The 18345-nt window shown below is 42.8% G+C and overlaps 1 protein-coding gene across 1 annotated transcript in view; it reads left to right on the top strand.

Moving 5' to 3' along the window:
* Positions 1-18345, top strand: part of kalrna (kalirin RhoGEF kinase a) — a 151787-nt gene that overhangs the window by 116232 nt on the left and 17210 nt on the right. The window contains exons 43-62 of the mRNA XM_056439154.1: positions 672-821; positions 1529-1647; positions 2580-2646; positions 2864-2967; positions 3056-3125; positions 3211-3297; positions 3440-3532; positions 4295-4345; positions 4432-4509; positions 4592-4777; positions 4887-5058; positions 6289-6503; positions 7219-7502; positions 9971-10133; positions 13325-13387; positions 13519-13546; positions 17015-17177; positions 17272-17393; positions 17605-17736; positions 18121-18282. Coding sequence (XP_056295129.1) covers positions 672-821; positions 1529-1647; positions 2580-2646; positions 2864-2967; positions 3056-3125; positions 3211-3297; positions 3440-3532; positions 4295-4345; positions 4432-4509; positions 4592-4777; positions 4887-5058; positions 6289-6503; positions 7219-7502; positions 9971-10133; positions 13325-13387; positions 13519-13546; positions 17015-17177; positions 17272-17393; positions 17605-17736; positions 18121-18282 — 2509 coding nt within the window. The remainder of the gene's footprint in view (positions 1-671; positions 822-1528; positions 1648-2579; positions 2647-2863; positions 2968-3055; positions 3126-3210; positions 3298-3439; positions 3533-4294; positions 4346-4431; positions 4510-4591; positions 4778-4886; positions 5059-6288; positions 6504-7218; positions 7503-9970; positions 10134-13324; positions 13388-13518; positions 13547-17014; positions 17178-17271; positions 17394-17604; positions 17737-18120; positions 18283-18345) is intronic.

The raw sequence follows: 18345 nt of genomic DNA, 5'->3' as shown, positions 1-18345 counted from the left end.
GTTGCGGTGCACGATTATAGAATTGCAGCTTGGAGTTCTGCCACTTAAAGGGACAGTACGGCCGTTTGTAGATGGCGTTTAGTGAAGTAAACTGGACACGTCTGTTAAAGTCTACATTATATTTTGAATTATTTTCACCCCTTCAATATAAAAACCCTTAGAACAAAGTAAGGGTTCTCTGTAGATCTTCCAGGGTGGGTTCTAGATGAAACCCTTGGAACAAAGTAAGGGTTCTCAGTAGATCTTCCAATGTGGGTTCGAGATCAAACCCTTGAAATATAGTGAAGGTTCTTGGTAGATCTTCCAAGGTCCCTTGGAATAAAGTAAGGGTTCTCAGTAGATCTTCCAATGTGGGTTTGAGATCAAACTCTTGGAATAAAGTGAAGGTTCTCAGTAGATCTTCCTAGGTCCCTTGGAATAAAGTGAAGGTTCTCAGTAGATCTTCCAAGGTGGTTTCTAGATGAAACCCTTGAATAAAGTAAGGGTTCTTGGTAGATCCCAGTTGTTTTTTTATAGATGAAACCCTTGGAAATGTGAAGTTTACCAAAAGAAAAGCAGCTTGCCCGAGTTGTCCCAATAAAAGGAGTTTGATGACGTCGTCGCCGGACCTTTTTGCAAGAAGGGATTTGCCGTTGTCGTCATTTCTAACAGTTGTTGTCGTTTCCCTGCAGCGGTTCCACAGTAAGGTCGGCGGTTCCCTCTCCAAGGCCACGGTCTCCGGGATGCAGAGCGGCGGGGAGGAGGAGCCGGACGAGGAGGTCCACACCCCTCTGCCTCCACCCATGGAGATCATCAAGGACTCCTCGGCTCAGGAGGACAAGGTGGGAATCGAGTAGAGACTCGATGATGCTTTGGACATCTCCGTCCGTCCACTAACGTCCTGCAGCGGCCCGGCAAACTCATTTCAGACACGCGCCACTTGTCCATTGGGTGTAAATCCTGCAGTTTTTGTATTTCCTTGCACCTCCTGCTGCCTTCTCTCCTTCACTCGCAATCTTTCCTCACACGGTCAGTCTCTCTCTCTCTCTCAAGTCCTCATGCTTGCTAACGTCTCTGCAGTCATCCTCTGAGGTGCCCGGCGCCGCCGAGCTGGTTAGCGCCATCGAAAAACTGGTAAAAACCAAGATGGTGAGTGTGTATGATTTGTGTGCATGCATTGGTCATACACACACATGTTCTTCACCACGGGCACCAATCAAAAGAATGAACTCAACCCGCCGTCTCCATGAAGCTTTCTAGGCTTAATTTACTCAATTATTACACTTTCACATGTGTCGATGTGATATGTTGTAATTTGCAAAAGCAGAAGTTAGAGTGTGTTGTTCCTTAAAGCTGCTGAAGACCAGGCTGCTGCTGCCCCCTGCTGGCATGAAGTAATCATTATTATGACGGCACGTTGGAGTTTTGGCCTATCGAGCGTCTTCAAGCTCGAGGCTGTGGAATCAATCACCCTGGATTGATCTTGTTAGAGGATCATTTCTGTGCTTTCCTGAGTCCACCTCTAAACCCAGACCCCCCCTCTCTTCAGCCTCTGGAACCAGGAGCGTACCCCGGCTTCACGCCTCTATCTACGCCGGAGCAAGTCCCTCCGGTCCAGCCGCGGAACCCCGAACTGGATCAGAGAGCCAAAGCCATGAGGGGCCGGATGTGAGTACCGCAGAGAACCGAACCGCCACTACCGCTGCCGAGAATACTGCTAGAGACGGGAATAGGTTCTGCCCATAATCAGTCAAACCCTCTCTGGAACAAATGATTTTGCCCTTTGAACCCATTTCATCCCAAAGAACCCTTACTTTATTCCAAGGGTTTCATCTAGAACCCACCCTGGAAGATCTAAGAGGAATTCTTCAAGGATTGTTGAAAGCATGGTTGTGAACAGATCGTCGAAGACCCCCCCCCCCCCCCCCCCCTCAAAAAAAATATATAACACTGTTGTGAACCAAAATCGTTGTGTGTTGTATACGCTGCACCACATCGGGCCCAACCCTTTAGGAACATTATGAAGAAACAGGGTTGGGTTCTAGATGAAGTATTTGGAATATAAAAACAGTTCTTGGTCGAACACATTTGGAAGGTTCTAGATGATCTTCTCGGTGGATCTTCCAAGGTGGGTTCTAGATGAAACCCCTGGAATAAAGTAATGCTTCTTGGTAGATCTTCCAGGGTGGGTTCTAGATGAAGCCCTTGGAATAAAGTAAGGGTTCTTGGTAGAACTCCTCGGGTGGGTTCTAGATAAAACCCTCGGAATAGAGTAAGGGTTCTTGGTAGATCTTCCAAGGTGGGTTTTAGATGAAACCCTCGGAATAAAGTAAAGGTTTTCGGTAGAACCCCTTGGATGGGTTCTAGATGAAACCCTTGGCATATTGAAGAGTAAAGTGAAAATATTGAATAGTCAATCATTGATGTTAGAGTCTTGGTAGAACCCTCTGAAAGGGTTGCAGATGAACCCTTTAGAAAGGGTTCTACCAGGAACCAAAGAGACGAAGAACGCGTCTGTTCCTCAGAGCGAGTCGTCTCCTTTAGCCCTGATGGACAGCGATGTCGTTTCCTCAGCTGATTCCACTTCTTGTTCCGATCAGGTTTGTCCTCAACGAGCTGGTCCAGACGGAGAAGGACTACGTCAAGGACCTGGGCATCGTGGTGGAGGTGAGGCGTCATCTGTCGTGTTCATCAACCCCTTTTGAACGCAGACCGGCCAATCGTAGCGTAGCATCCTCCGACCGCGTTAACGACACAGTGGACCGCTTGGTAGCTCCTTGGCAGCTCGTGGGCGTAGTAGCAGGGGGGCGGGGCTTATCAAAGGGTCGCCTGGTGAGTGTATGATCAGCACAGGACCTCAACATGCTCATCCTTGACCCTGCAGAACTATATGAAGAAGGTGGAGGAGAAGGGCGTCCCCGACGACATGAAGGGGAAGGACAAGATCGTCTTCGGGAACATCCACCAGATCTACGACTGGCACCGAGAGTGAGTCTCAGCGCCGGTGCGTCCACGAGACCCCGAAGAGGCGTGGGCTCGGACCGCTGTGTGACGCCCCTCTTCTGCCTTCTGTCAGGTTCTTCGTTGGCGAGCTGGAGAAATGTCTGGAAGACCACGAGCACCTCCCCGAGCTCTTCATCAAACACGTGAGTGGAGCGCCGGCTGCCGATGAAGAGGAGGAGGACGACTGTGTTTTAAAATGTGTTTGACTCTCTGCTGTCTGCGTTTCAGGAGAGAAGACTCCACATGTATGTGGTGTATTGTCAGAATAAGCCCAAGTCGGAGTTCATTGTGGCCGAATATGACACCTATTTTGAAGTAAGTGATATTTTGACTGATATTAGTGGTGTTAAGCTCTTTAATGGCATTGAAGTTATGTTAGCAGGTGTGTTTGACATTGAACTGAGGAAGGATAAACACAAATGGAAGTGTTCTGATGCCGATGCTGTTTGTCTTCCAGGAAATCCAGCAGGACACCAAGTGCAGGTTGACCATCAGCGACTTCCTCATCAAACCCATCCAGAGAATCACCAAATACCAGCTGCTGCTGAAGGTACCACGCACACAGTGTCTCCGGATGAATTATAATAGTCTTTTGTTTTTAATACATTATTTTATTTAATACATAATTTAGAAAGCATACAATAATATTATTATGATATACATAATAATACAATAACATTAATATATATTTATTAGTACAACACAATGAATATAATAAATAACACAATAATATTAATAGGATATATATTAATACAATATTATTATTATAATATATATATATATTAATACAATAATATTATATATTAAATATTTATTATTAGAATAATATTATTATTATGTCTATATATATAATACAATACTATTAATACTATATATATGTATGTTAATACAATAATATTAATATTATATATATAATACAATAATATTACATTTATATATATATAAGAATACAATAATATTAGGATACATATTTATACAATAAAATGTATACTATATATAATATTGTTATATATATACTAATAGAATTATGTTGATATTATATATACAGTATCTGAATACTATTATTAATAATAATAATATTAATTATATACATATATATGAAAACAACAATATTAATATTATATAAATATAAATACAATACTATAAATATTATATATATAATATTTATACATATATATATTTAATATAATAATATGTATGTATATATATAATATGTTATTTTTATTTTAAAGCAAAGAGGACCTCTTTATTCATCTGCTCGTGTGACATTCAGGGTCCATATTCAGAGTGTGAACATCATGTTTCTCCTCAGGACTTCCTGAAGTACAGCTCCAAGGCCGGAATCGACTGCGAACAGATCGAGGTACGACCCCGGAGCGTCTGACCCCGGAGCGCCTGACCCCGGAGCGTCTGTTAACCCATGATTTAATCCCTCTCTCTCTCCTCCAGAAAGCGGTGGATCTGATGTCTCAGGTCCCCAAACTGTGCAACGACATGATGAACCTGGGTCGGCTGCAGGGATACGAGGTGCGTTCGCTTCCCGTTCGGCGCTCGGGGGCCCCGTCCGCCCCCCACCTGCTGACCGGTGCTTTGCGTCCTCCCCCCGCAGGGTAAGCTCACCTGTCAGGGCAAGCTGCTGCAGCAGGAGACGTTCTTCGTGACGGAGCAGGACGCCGGCGTCCTGTCGCGCTCCAAGGAGCGCCGCGTCTTCCTCTTCGAGCAGATCGTCATCCTCAGCGAGCTGCTCCGGAAGGGCTCGTCCACGCCCGGGTACCAGTTCAAGAAGAGCATCAAGGTACGGAGAGGAGGAGGAGGAGGAGGAGGAGGAGGAGCCGTGTAACTCGGGCCACGGTACATCTATGTTTCCATCTCACCTCCTCGCCCCCTCGCCTCCTCCCCCCTAGGTGTCCTACCTCGGCCTGGAGGAGAGCGCGGACGGCGACCCGTGTAAGTTTGTGTTGTCGTGCCGCGGCTCGGCGGAGCGCTTCACGCTGCAGGCGGCCAACGTGGACGTCAAGCAGGTCTGGGCTCGCCACATCCAGGACGTGCTGGACGCACAGAGCAACTTCCTGTCTGGTGAGAGGGAACACACACACACACACACAAAGACACACACACACACACACACACACACGCACACACAGACACACACACACACACAAAGACACACACAGACACACACACAGACACACACACACACGCACACACAGACACAGACACACAAAGACACACACACACACACACACGCACACACAGACACAGACAGACACACAAAGACACACACACACACACGCACACAGACACACACACAGACACACGCACACACACACACAGACACAGACACACACAGACACACAAAGACACACACACACACACACACACACACACAGACACACACACACACACAGACACACACAAATACAAACACACACACACACACACACACACACACATACACAGACACACACATAGACACACACACACGCATACACAGACACAGACACACATAGACACACAGACACACACACACACGCATACACAGACACACAGACACACACAGACACACTATACACACAAAGACACAGACACATAGACACACAAAGACACGCACACACACACACGCACACACAGACACACACACACACACAGACACACATAGAAACAGACATACACACAGACACACACACACAGACACACACATAGACACGCACACAGACACACACACACACACATACAGACACGCACACACAGACACAGACACACACAGACACACATATATATATATATATATATATATATACACACACACACAGACACACACACACAGACACACACAGATACACACACATACACACACACACACAGACACGCACAGATACACACACATACACACACACACACAGACACATACACACATATACACACGCACATACACACACACACACACACATGTACACACATATATACACATATACACACACACACATATACACACACACATACATACACACACATACACACACACATATACACACACACACACAGACACAAATATATAAACACGCAAATACACACACACACACACGGACATACACACACACACACACACATATACACACACAAACACACACACACACGGACACACAGACACACAAGCGTACACACACACAGACACACACACACGCGCGCGAACGCACGCACATGCGTTATTTAGTTGTGACTGACACCATTAGCTGACTTGTTGGACGTTGAGGTTTCCCGATGGCACCTGAACGCACCGTACTGAGTCCCTGTGTGTGGCTGCAGCTCTGCAGTCGCCCATCGAGTACCAGAAGGAGAAGGGCGGGGGGGCGGGCAGCAGCGCCTCCCTCACCAGGAACAGCTCCACCTCGGGCAGCCGGCCGGCGCCGCCTCAAGGCCGCCCGTCATCGGCCATCGGGCTCGTGGACAAGGAGGCGGAGCGAGGGCGGAGCCAGATGAGGGTGTCGACCTCCAACGGAGGCGGGTCCACCTGTTTCAGGGTGAGCGCCTCTACTCGAGGGTTTGTGGGAGTAAAGCTCCGGTTCAGGCCGTTTGAGTCCGACAACCTTTTTAAAATAACGACCTGCACCGCAGCCGGCCACCAGGGGGCGATAGAGAGGTTTATGGCTTTAAGGTCCTCTGTCCTCGTGTGTGTATATAGATGTATATATGTGTGTATATATATATGATATATATAAACAATATATATATTATATATATATTATTTATATATACTATATTATTTTTATATAATATATATATATTATTTATATATAATATATTATTTATATATAAATAATATATATATTATATATATATATATTATATATTATTTATATATGATATTTAAATAGTATATCATATATAAATATAATATAATATATATCTAATATATATATATATATTATTTATATATGATATAATATATATATATATATGATATATAAATAATATGTCATATACAAATTATATATCTATATATTATATATAAATACAATATTATATATAAATTATATATATAATATATTTTATATATATAAATAATATTATATATAATTTACAGCAGGACCGTCATAGATTCACCTTTTTATTAACCTTTTGTCCTCATCCTCTCTCTCCGTCCGTCATTTCCTTTTCTCTCGGCCTCCTCCCTTCTCTCCTCTCTGTGTGTCTCCTCCTCCCTCCTTCTCTCCTCCTCTCTCCTTCGTCCTTTAGGACTTCGACGGCGGCTGCAACGGCGTCTCCTCCACCATGCTGGTCTCCGAGGACTACTCGGCGCTCAAGGAGAACGAGATCTGCGTGGGCCAGGGCGAGACGGTGCAGGTCCTGGCCACCAATCAGCAGAACATGTTCCTGGTGTACCGGCCGGCCAACAGCCAATCGCCGGCCGCCGAGGGCTGGGTGCCGGGTCGCATCCTGGGCCCGCACGCCAGGCCCATGAAAGACTCGTCGTCCACCTCCAACTTCTCGGCGGCGCTGGCCGATGCCAACGACATCAAGTAAGTCCCGCCCCCAAACCCCGCCCCCAAATTCCCACCCAGCACTTCTTTACCTGCACTTCTGGTTGGGCTTCAAACCACCCGGACCGGATGAGAGCTTTAAGGAGGCAACGTCTTGTCTACCCTTTTTTCCTTTTTTTTTTGGAATGAATTCCTAACTCCTCCCCCTTTTTTGTGTGTTTTAACCCTTTGTTGCCCCTCGGAGGTAAAAAACTGTACAGAACTGGTCTCTAACTGTCCGTCAAGCTGCTGCAGTCACGTGGTTTATTTCCCTGAAGCCGAAAATGGATTTCAGGCTCGCAACCGAACTTAAACACACACACACACACACTGAGTATTGAGGATTTATCCCACAGAAATAGACTGGATAGAGAATCTTGTAGCTGACTCAAATCATTGAAACTCATGTGGAGCTAAAACCGGACTCTAATTTCAGTTCCTAACACCCTGCTTCTTATTTTTGTTTTCCCTTTTTTTATATATATATTTTTTTCTTTTCTTTCTTTTTTCTTCTTTTTACTGTTTTTGAAAAACTCACCTGGGCCATTCAGGTGGACTCCGCCTCCTTTTCTCCGCAGTGGAGAAGATTTATTTTGTTGTCTGTGGCAATCGAAACACACGTTTGTGTTTATTATTCCTCTCGTTGTTGTTGTTGTTGTTTTTTCTGCCTTGTTAATTATTATTTTATTTTTACACACAAAGTGGGATTTTGTTTTTCCTTTGTTTATTATTATGTCGGCAGTTCACTGTACAACATTTTATTTTTGTTTGTTTCTTTTTCCGACCGAGGCTCGATAACATTCCTGTTTGAAAAAAAAAGATGAAAAAAAGAATGAAAAGAAATCCCTTTTTTGCACTATTTAAAGATAAAGAAAACAATATGAATGAAGTCAGGCTGTGCAATATGTTGCGTTTCCATGGCAACGGTCAGCATTGTACTGTTGGTAGTCCACTACTAATGATTTTAAATGTATTTTAATTATGTGAAAAATAAACCTTTTTTTGGGGACTTTTTGAGCATGAGTTAGCGAAAGCGACGTGAAGGTGAAAGTTGTTTTGTTCTGCGGGGTAGGCTGAAGACGATTGTAGTTTTTAATATTTGTAAATAAACTACAAAAAGCAAACGTTAAACCGAGCGGTCTGCCTGCTTCTGTGTGCAATGACGTCAGATGAAGAGTCTCTTAAAGGGCCAGCGTGTCGCCTCATTACCATTAGGGTTTTTCGTTAGCTTAGCGTGAGCTAATTGGGAAGTGGGTCCTCTTCGCGGCGGAGTCCGCCATCTTGTTTTTTGACTCACCGGTTTTCAGTCGGCTTGCAATTTGCGAGAAGCGAGACGCAACCAAATAGTCTACGCTGGCCCTTTAAGACGAAAGAGGAGAGATTCAGGAGGACACACAAACATAAAAATAAACTATTATTAAGGTTCTTTTTTTATTTTATTTAAGGTAATTTGTATCTCTATCAAGTATGCTCTTCAGGGAATCAGGCTGAAAGTGAAAACATTATTATTGAAGACATTTTTTATTAAGAATTAATGAAGTGTAACGGCACTGTTATTATGTTCTGCACCTTTTTGTATGTTTTAATTTCAGCTTTTTGTATTTGTTATTGTAGTGAAATTTTATTTTTGACCTTGTTTTTTCAGTTTTTACTAACATCAACGGTTTGACACTCCACAGAAAGTTAAAAAAAACTTTAAATACAAATACAAAAGTTTTGAAAAAGATGAGAACTGCAAAAATAACAAAAAACTGCATTTTGGTTTAATGCCAGTTTTGCAAAACAGAGGAACATCTCCAATGGTGTGTTTTTTTAACATTGAATTATCGCCAGTCTACAGGAGACACACAGGTGTGTTGGACTTCAGGTGTGTTGTTTCTGCGTGTGTGTGTGTGTGTGTGTGTGACGAAGGTACAGTATCTCACTTTACTTCCGTCTCAATAAAGACCGACAGGGGTCCTTCTGTCCCTCCTCTCCTGTAACTTAATGGACCAGAAGAGTCTGGCTGCAGCTTCAGGACCCTCTGCTACAACACACACACACACACACACACACACGCAGACTTGAACTTGTAGACCCGTGAGGACTTGACCAGGAGGTGTCGTGTGGGGACTCCATTTTCAAAATTGAATAACAGCATACTTTTGATCACATACACTTTTGGGGCGTCCTGGGAACCACACACACACACACACACACTCGCAGACTTGAACTCGTAGACCCGTGAGGACTTGACCAGAAGGTGTCACGTGGGGACCCAATTTTCAAAGAATGTAATAACACCATACATTTGATCACATACATTTTTGGGGCGCCCTGGGAACCACACACACACACACACACACACACACACCAACAAACACGGTAGAAGCAACCAGCAGCCCCTGCAGCCAGACTCGGCTGGGCGCCGCCGAGCTGAGCTGCTCTCCGATTGGCCGCTTGATGTTTCTCGTTCCTGTACCGAACAGGAAGTCTCTGTCGTGGAACACGCTGCGCGCCCGGAAGCGCGCCGAGGCCAAGGACGCCTCCATGTTGGGGGTCCGGGGCCCGGAGAACGGCCTCCTCCGTAAGCCCAAAGAAAGCACGCCCCCTCCCCCGCTCGCCCCCCCGGCCGCCCGGCCGGAGGCCAAAGTGAGTAACGCAGGCCGACGGCGCACGAGGATGATGTCATACGTGTGTGTGCGTGCCCTCACCTGCCCTACCTGGTTTTTAATGTGTGTGTGTGTGTGTGCAAACCTACAAACACAAGTGTCTCTATTGGATGGTGGTTCTCAACCTGCAGCTGACACAAACTAAATTAGTTATATATTATTATTATTTACTGTGCTGCTGGGTTCAGTACATTTTGTATTTATGGATCAGGTCAAAAACATATTGGTATTTATCTATTTATTTGGTTTTGTGTACTGTATATATCACAATAAATGAATATACATAAATATATATATTTATATATAAATATATTTATGTATATATTTATAAATATATATACATATATTTGCAAATGTATGTATATATATATATTAGGGCTGTCAGCGTTAACGCGTTAATCTATGCGATTAATTTGGCCGCGTTAACGCACTAAAATATTTTAACGCAATTAACGCAAGTTTTTTTTTTTTTTTTACCGCAGCAGTACGGTTTGACACTGTTTGCTTTTAACAATCATTTTCTCCGCGAAAATAAGGAGCAGAAATCAGTTTAACTCGTGGATGAATCAGTCGGGTTTCCCCTCCTCCTCCCGCCCCCTCCCTCCCTCCTCCCGCCTCCCTTTGATACACAGAGGAACAGAGGGGACGTGTCGGAGTGACGGCGCGGGAAAGAACTCGTCACACGAAACCTTCACCGTGATTGGTCAATCCGTTTGTCTGTCAACATTCGGGGGAAAACCAATGAACACTCAGTAAATCACAAAGGACCTCCCACCTCACAGGTTAGGCTCATTTAGCAGCCTGTCAGTCCGAGAACCAGAGGACACGGCGCGAGGACAATGAGGCTCATTTCAAGAGCTGAGATGTTTTGTGAATTTTTGAAAAAAACACGGGGTGTGTCATATGCAAAAGACTTTAAACGGTGAATTTAATTTATTTTGTAATGTATAAAATGCCCCAGCCCCTCCAGGGTTAACGTGATATATGTGAATGTCAGTCAGTTATCAAGGCCACTGGTTCTGCTGCTGTTCAATGTTAAAGATGACAGGACCAATGGGGTCTCAATATACTTTTTTTTACTAATCTGATGTTTCACTGAAGAAACAATTTATCATCCATGATATTAAATAATGGCACTTTATATGGGAGCTTTTGAAAACCTTTTTTATACTTTTCTTCTTTTGAAAACACAGCTCTGTGTGAAGTTTTGTGTTTAAAAGAAGAGAAACACTTTAACCCTCAGATGGTCGGTCATTTTGACCGATAAATATATATGTAACCTTCCTGTCATTTTGACCCGATTCATTCTTCAATGTTTCACCCTCTTATTTTTATTTTTATATTTATTTACCTTTTGGGTTCAATTTTGCCAGCAATTAAAAACTCCAGAAAATTATTAGAATTAATATTGTTTTCTTTGTTTGTTGACTACGAAAGAACAACCGACATTAAACATTGAATAGTCCAATTATTCAAAATTAACGCGAAAGGGAGGTAATTGATTGATTGTCAAAAAATCCCAAGGCAACATAAAGGTTAAACGGTGAATTTTGTTTGTTTGTAAATGTATAAAAAGAGCCTCCCTCCAGAGTTTAACGGATATATATTTGATCAGCCAGTTTACCAAGGCCACTGTCCTGCTGTGTTCAATGTTAAAGATGACAGGACCAATGGGGTCTCAATGCTTCTTTTCTTTTACTAATCTGATGTTTCACTGAAGAAACAATTTATCATCCACAATATTAAATACCTCGCTGGCACTGTGTATATGTAGGCCCCCTTGAAAACACATTAACTGTGTGAAGTTTTGTCTCTTTAAAAAGAATGAACTTTTAACTTGTAATTGCGATTGTATTAATCAAGCGACATCAAATTTAATAAAATCGTAAAACGTGCGATTAATTAGTTAATTTTTTTTAATCGATTGACAGCCCTAATATATATATAACTGACCCTTCTCTAAGCCCCGCCCCCCTGAGCTGATATTACAGATTAGTGGGTTCAGGTAAAACCCGGTTTCAATAGACTGTTGAGAACCTTTTTCATCCAGAACTCTGCTTGAATTTTTACTTTAATCCCTTTTGTTTGGAAAAATAAAGTCTTGATTTCTTTTTGTTTTTTTGCGTTGTGATTTATTGTTTCCCTCCTTGTGCATGTGTAGAGGCACAATCCTGTGACTTGTAGTTTTAGTTTGATTTTAAATTTATTTTTTGTTTGTTTGCTGTGTTAACCGGACTAAAACATGGTGGAGCGCTCCCAACCTTTTATGTTTACAAATTCCTTTGTGTCAACTTTGACCTGTCAATCATCGTGTGGCTGGTTGACAGGTCAAAGTTCAATTCAGTGCAGCGTTGTGAGGAGAAATAGACTTTGACGCTAAATGCACATATTTTTTTCGTATCTTTTCCTTTTATATTTTATTTATTTATTGAATCTCTGGTGTTAGTATCTGTTGCAGTGCTCTTGGACCCGGAGAGATCCTCGACCGTATGGATCATTCTAGGCATCAATTTATCAGAATTATTTGGAAACTGTTTGCTGCCATTTTTTTGTAGTTTAATAAATTCCCCCAAAAGATCTAATCCTGGTTGAGATGAGGAAGCATCAAAGCCGAGACGCCTGTCAGCCAATCAAACGATCAGGATCCGCCACCATCTTTGTTGTGAAACTTCTTCGTACTTTAAGAGTTTGGATATTTTATCCTTCCTCCTCTTCTTCCTTTCCTCTTCCCTTCCTTTCCTCCTCCTTTTCTTCCTTTCCTCTTCCTCATGCTTCATTTCCTCTTCCTTTCCTCCTCTTCTTCCTTTCCTCTTACCCTGCTCTTCCTTTCCTCTTCCCCTGCTCTTCTTTCCTCTTTACTTGCTCTTTCATTCCTCTTCCCTGCTCTTCATGTCCTCCTCCCTGGTCTTCCTTCCTCTTCCGTTGCTCTTCCTTTCCTTGCCCTTCCTTTCCTCTTCCCCTGCTCTTCCTTTCCTCCTCCTTTCTTCCTTTCCTCTTTCCTTGCTCTTTCTCCATTCTCAATGTACCCATTTTCTCTCTTCATCCCCACATTCTTCTCTTCCTTTCGTACACAATTCCTCCTGTCTTCCTTGTGTCCTTTTAACTCCTCCTTATTCCCCACCCCTTTTTAACCCCCACATCTTCTCCTACCTTCCTCTTCACCTCCTTCAGGACGTTCACACTTCAGACGAGTCAGACTGCGACGACGACCTCGACCCCAAAACGGGCATGGAGGTATTTAAAGGACTTGGAGTTACAGATTATGTTTTAATTATAAAACATATAATGCAGTTAGTTATATACTATTATAAATACTAGAATAACCTCAGCCAAACGTTTACATTTTGACCCGATCTGTTTTCCAGCTTCTCAACCCAAATTTCATCCAAGAAGGTAAGAGACCCAAGAGGTCATCAAATACGCACGTTTTAGATGTGATGATGTAATACTCATTCTGGCCACAAGAGGCCGAAGTGAACCATTACAACCGAGTTTCAGTGACATGTACCTTTTGTGTTTGGAGTGTTTGGAGAAGAATTAAACTGATGAAAACATGAATGAGTTTTTCGGATGATAAGAATATTATAACTACTAAAAAATGTCTGACAAACGTTAAAAAAATACAGGAGAGGAAAAAATGTAATATAGATAATAATAATATAAATTTATATAAATATATATAAACATATTTATATAAATATGTATATAGATAAATATTTAAATACATATGTATATATATATTTATATAAATATATATTGACATATATATATAAATATGTATATATTTATCTATATATTTATATAAATATATACACATATTTATTTAAATATTTATCTACATACATATTTATATAAATATGTTTATATATTTATATATATATTTATGTAAATATATATATTTATATAAATATATTTATATAAATATATATGTAGACATATTTATAAAAATATCTATATATAAATACATATATTCATATTTATACATATATATATATATATACATATGTGTGCAAATATATACATATTTGGTATTTTGGTTTATTATCTGAGACCACAAGGTCTCCTGGTATGACATGAGGGGAATGAATAGAACCAGAGACCCCCCCCCCCACACACACACACACACACACGGTATGGCCCAATGCAGAGGACCTGCTCCCATCTGAAGAACACGTTTAAACCTGAACTGTTTCTCGGCCTGCAGTGGCTCCAGAGTTCCTGGTCGCTCTGTCGGACGTGGTGTGTGCGTTCGGGGAGACCGTGGTCCTCACAAAGTCTGGCGGGCGCTGTACCCAAACCCTCCATCACCCTGAAGGGTCCCGACCAGAACCCGGTGACCAGCAACAACCGCTTCACCATCGACATCCGGTAAACGCCGCGGGAAGTCTCTCTTCTTCACTTCACCTTCTCCCACTTCCTGCTCATTCCTCCTCCTCCTCCTCCTCCTCCTCTGCAGGGACACGGGCGACATCTTGTTGAAGATCTGTAATCTGATGCCTCAGGACACCGGCATCTACACATGCCGCCGTTAATTCACCACTGCTCTGCGTCACCGTGCGACCACGGCTCCGCCTCCTCCTCCGCCTCCATCAAAGTGCAAGGTGACGGGTCACGAGTCACCTTTCAGAAAGCTGTGGCTTTAGTCAGCGCAGGATTAATGATGAGTGAATCAAGATGGGTAAAAAAAACTAAAACAGAGGTCTGATGAAGTGTGTGTGTGTGTGTGTGTGTGTGTGTGTGTGTGTGTGTATGTGTGTGTGTGTGTGTGTGTGTGTGTGTGTGTGTGTCCCATCTCCTGCAGGTATCCCAGCATCCTGCGTCAGGGTGGCCCAGGAGGCCAGCAGCACGGCGGTGATGATCCACTGGCCGCCTCCGGCTTGTCCACCACCAGCCGTCAGCAGCTACACTGTGAGCCCGGCAGGAAGGTGTGTGTGTGTGGGGGATTATTAATATGTATTTTTAGAGGTTAAAGGTGAATATAAGCGTTGTGAGGAGAAATAGACTTTGACGCTAAATGCACATATTTTTTTTGTATCTTTTCCTTTTATATTTTATTTATTTATTGAATCTCTGGTGTTAGTATCTGTTGCAGTGCTCTTGGACCCGGAGAGATCCTCGACCGTATGGATCATTCTAGGCATCAATTTATCAGAATTATTTGGAAACTGTTTGCTGCCATTTTTTTGTAGTTTAATAAATTCCCCCAAAAGATCTAATCCTGGTTGAGATGAGGAAGCATCAAAGCCGAGACGCCTGTCAGCCAATCAAACGATCAGGATCCGCCACCATCTTTGTTGTGAAACTTCTTCGTACTTTAAGAGTTTGGATATTTTATCCTTCCTCCTCTTCTTCCTTTCCTCTTCCCTTCCTTTCCTCCTCCTTTTCTTCCTTTCCTCTTCCCTCATGCTTCATTTCCTCTTCCTTTCCTCCTCTTCTTCCTTTCCTCTTACCCTGCTCTTCCTTTCCTCTTCCCCTGCTCTTCTTTTCCTCTTTACTCGCTCTTTCATTCCTCTTCCCCTGCTCTTCATGTCCTCCTCCCCTGGTCTTCCTTCCTCTTCCGTTGCTCTTCCTTTTCTCTTTCCTTGCCCTTCCTTTCCTCTTCCCCTGCTCTTCCTTTCCTCCTCCTTTCTTCCTTTCCTCTTTCCTTGCTCTTTCTCCATTCTCAATGTACCCATTTTCTCTCTTCATCCCCACATTCTTCTCTTCCTTTCGTACACAATTCCTCCTGTCTTCCTTGTGTCCTTTTAACTCCTCCCTTATTCCCCACCCCCCTTTTTTAACCCCCACATCTTCTCCTACCTTCCTCTTCACCTCCTTCAGGACGTTCACACTTCAGACGAGTCAGACTGCGACGACGACCTCGACCCCAAAACGGGCATGGAGGTATTTAAAGGACTTGGAGTTACAGATTATGTTTTAATTATAAAACATATAATGCAGTTAGTTATATACTATTATAAATACTAGAATAACCTCAGCCAAACGTTTACATTTTGACCCGATCTGTTTTCCAGCTTCTCAACCCAAATTTCATCCAAGAAGGTAAGAGACCCAAGAGGTCATCAAATACGCACGTTTTAGATGTGATGATGTAATACTCATTCTGGCCACAAGAGGCCGAAGTGAACCATTACAACCGAGTTTCAGTGACATGTACCTTTTGTGTTTGGAGTGTTTGGAGAAGAATTAAACTGATGAAAACATGAATGAGTTTTTCGGATGATAAGAATATTATAACTACTAAAAAATGTCTGACAAACGTTAAAAAAATACAGGAGAGGAAAAAATGTAATATAGATAATAATAATATAAATTTATATAAATATATATAAACATATTTATATAAATATGTATATAGATAAATATTTAAATACATATGTATATATATATTTATATAAATATATATTGACATATATATATAAATATGTATATATTTATCTATATATTTATATAAATATATATACACATATTTATTTAAATATTTATCTACATACATATTTATATAAATATGTTTATATATTTATATATATATTTATGTAAATATATATATTTATATAAATATATTTATATAAATATATATGTAGACATATTTATAAAAATATCTGTATATATAAATACATATATTCATATTTATACATATATATATATATATACATATGTGTGCAAATATATACATATTTGGTATTTTGGTTTATTATCTGAGACCACAAGGTCTCCTGGTATGACATGAGGGGAATGAATAGAACCAGAGACCCCCCCCCCCCCACACACACACACACACACACACGGTATGGCCCAATGCAGAGGACCTGCTCCCATCTGAAGAACACGTTTAAACCTGAACTGTTTCTCGGCCTGCAGTGGCTCCAGAGTTCCTGGTCGCTCTGTCGGACGTGGTGTGTGCGTTCGGGGAGACCGTGGTCCTCTGCTGTAAAGTCTGCGGGCGACCCAAACCCTCCATCACCCTGAAGGGTCCCGACCAGAACCCGGTGACCAGCAACAACCGCTTCACCATCGACATCCGGTAAACGCCGCGGGAAGTCTCTCTTCTTCACTTCACCTTCTCCCACTTCCTGCTCATTCCTCCTCCTCCTCCTCCTCCTCCTCCTCCTCTGCAGGGACACGGGCGACATCTTGTTGAAGATCTGTAATCTGATGCCTCAGGACACCGGCATCTACACCTGCGTCGCCGTTAACGACCACGGCTCCGCCTCCTCCTCCGCCTCCATCAAAGTGCAAGGTGACGGGGTCACGAGTCACCTTCGTGAAAGCTGTGGCTTTAGTCAGCGCAGGATTAATGATGAGTGAATCAAGATGGGTAAAAAAAACTAAAACAGAGGTCTGATGAAGTGTGTGTGTGTGTGTGTGTGTGTGTGTGTGTGTGTGTGTGTGTGTGTGTGTGTGTGTGTGTGTGTGTGTGTGTGTGTGTGTGTGTGTCCCATCTCCTGCAGGTATCCCAGCATCCCCCGGGAGGCCGGTGGCCCAGGAGGCCAGCAGCACGGCGGTGATGATCCACTGGCCGCCTCCGGCTTCATCCGCTCACTGTGCCGTCAGCAGCTACACCGTGGAGTACCGGCAGGAAGGTGTGTGTGTGTGTGGGGGGGGGGGGGGATTATTAATATTATGTATTTTTTAGAGGTTAAAGGTGAATATATACGGTATTACAATTTCTGAATGTTTTTCTAACCCAGAGAAATCCGTAATGTGTCAGATCCCTCGACTGCATTAAGTTATTATCCAGCTTTAAGCCAAATTGTTAGAATATGTTTTTTGTTTTTTTTACTATTTTAAACGGACGAAGGATTTTAGTTGTCGGACGTCTGGATTTTCAGTTATCGGAGAAAAAAGCGGTTCGATTTGTAGAGAAAACCCTCCTGAACGAGGCCACGCTCTAAAGGACCACAACTCCCATGATCCCGCGCTGCTTCACCATCTCTCTCCCCCTCTCTCCCCCTCTCCCCCCTCAGACTCGCTGCTCTGGCAGCAGGTGGCGAGCAGCAGGGAGGAGTGCGTTCAGATCGACGCTCTGATCCCCGGAGGTCACTATCAGTTCAGAGTGCGAGCCTCCAACCGCTGGGGGGTCGGCCCGCCGTCCGAGCCCTCGAACATGATCAAGCTGCCCAGCACCAGTAAGTCTACACACACACACACACACACACACTGAAATGTAATGATTTACTTTGTGTCCCCGT

Source organism: Pseudoliparis swirei, chromosome 2, assembly GCF_029220125.1.
Source record: "Pseudoliparis swirei isolate HS2019 ecotype Mariana Trench chromosome 2, NWPU_hadal_v1, whole genome shotgun sequence".
NCBI lineage: Eukaryota > Metazoa > Chordata > Actinopteri > Perciformes > Liparidae > Pseudoliparis > Pseudoliparis swirei.
Note: the sequence above shows the minus strand (reverse complement) of the source record. Positions and strands in the feature narration are given on the sequence as shown.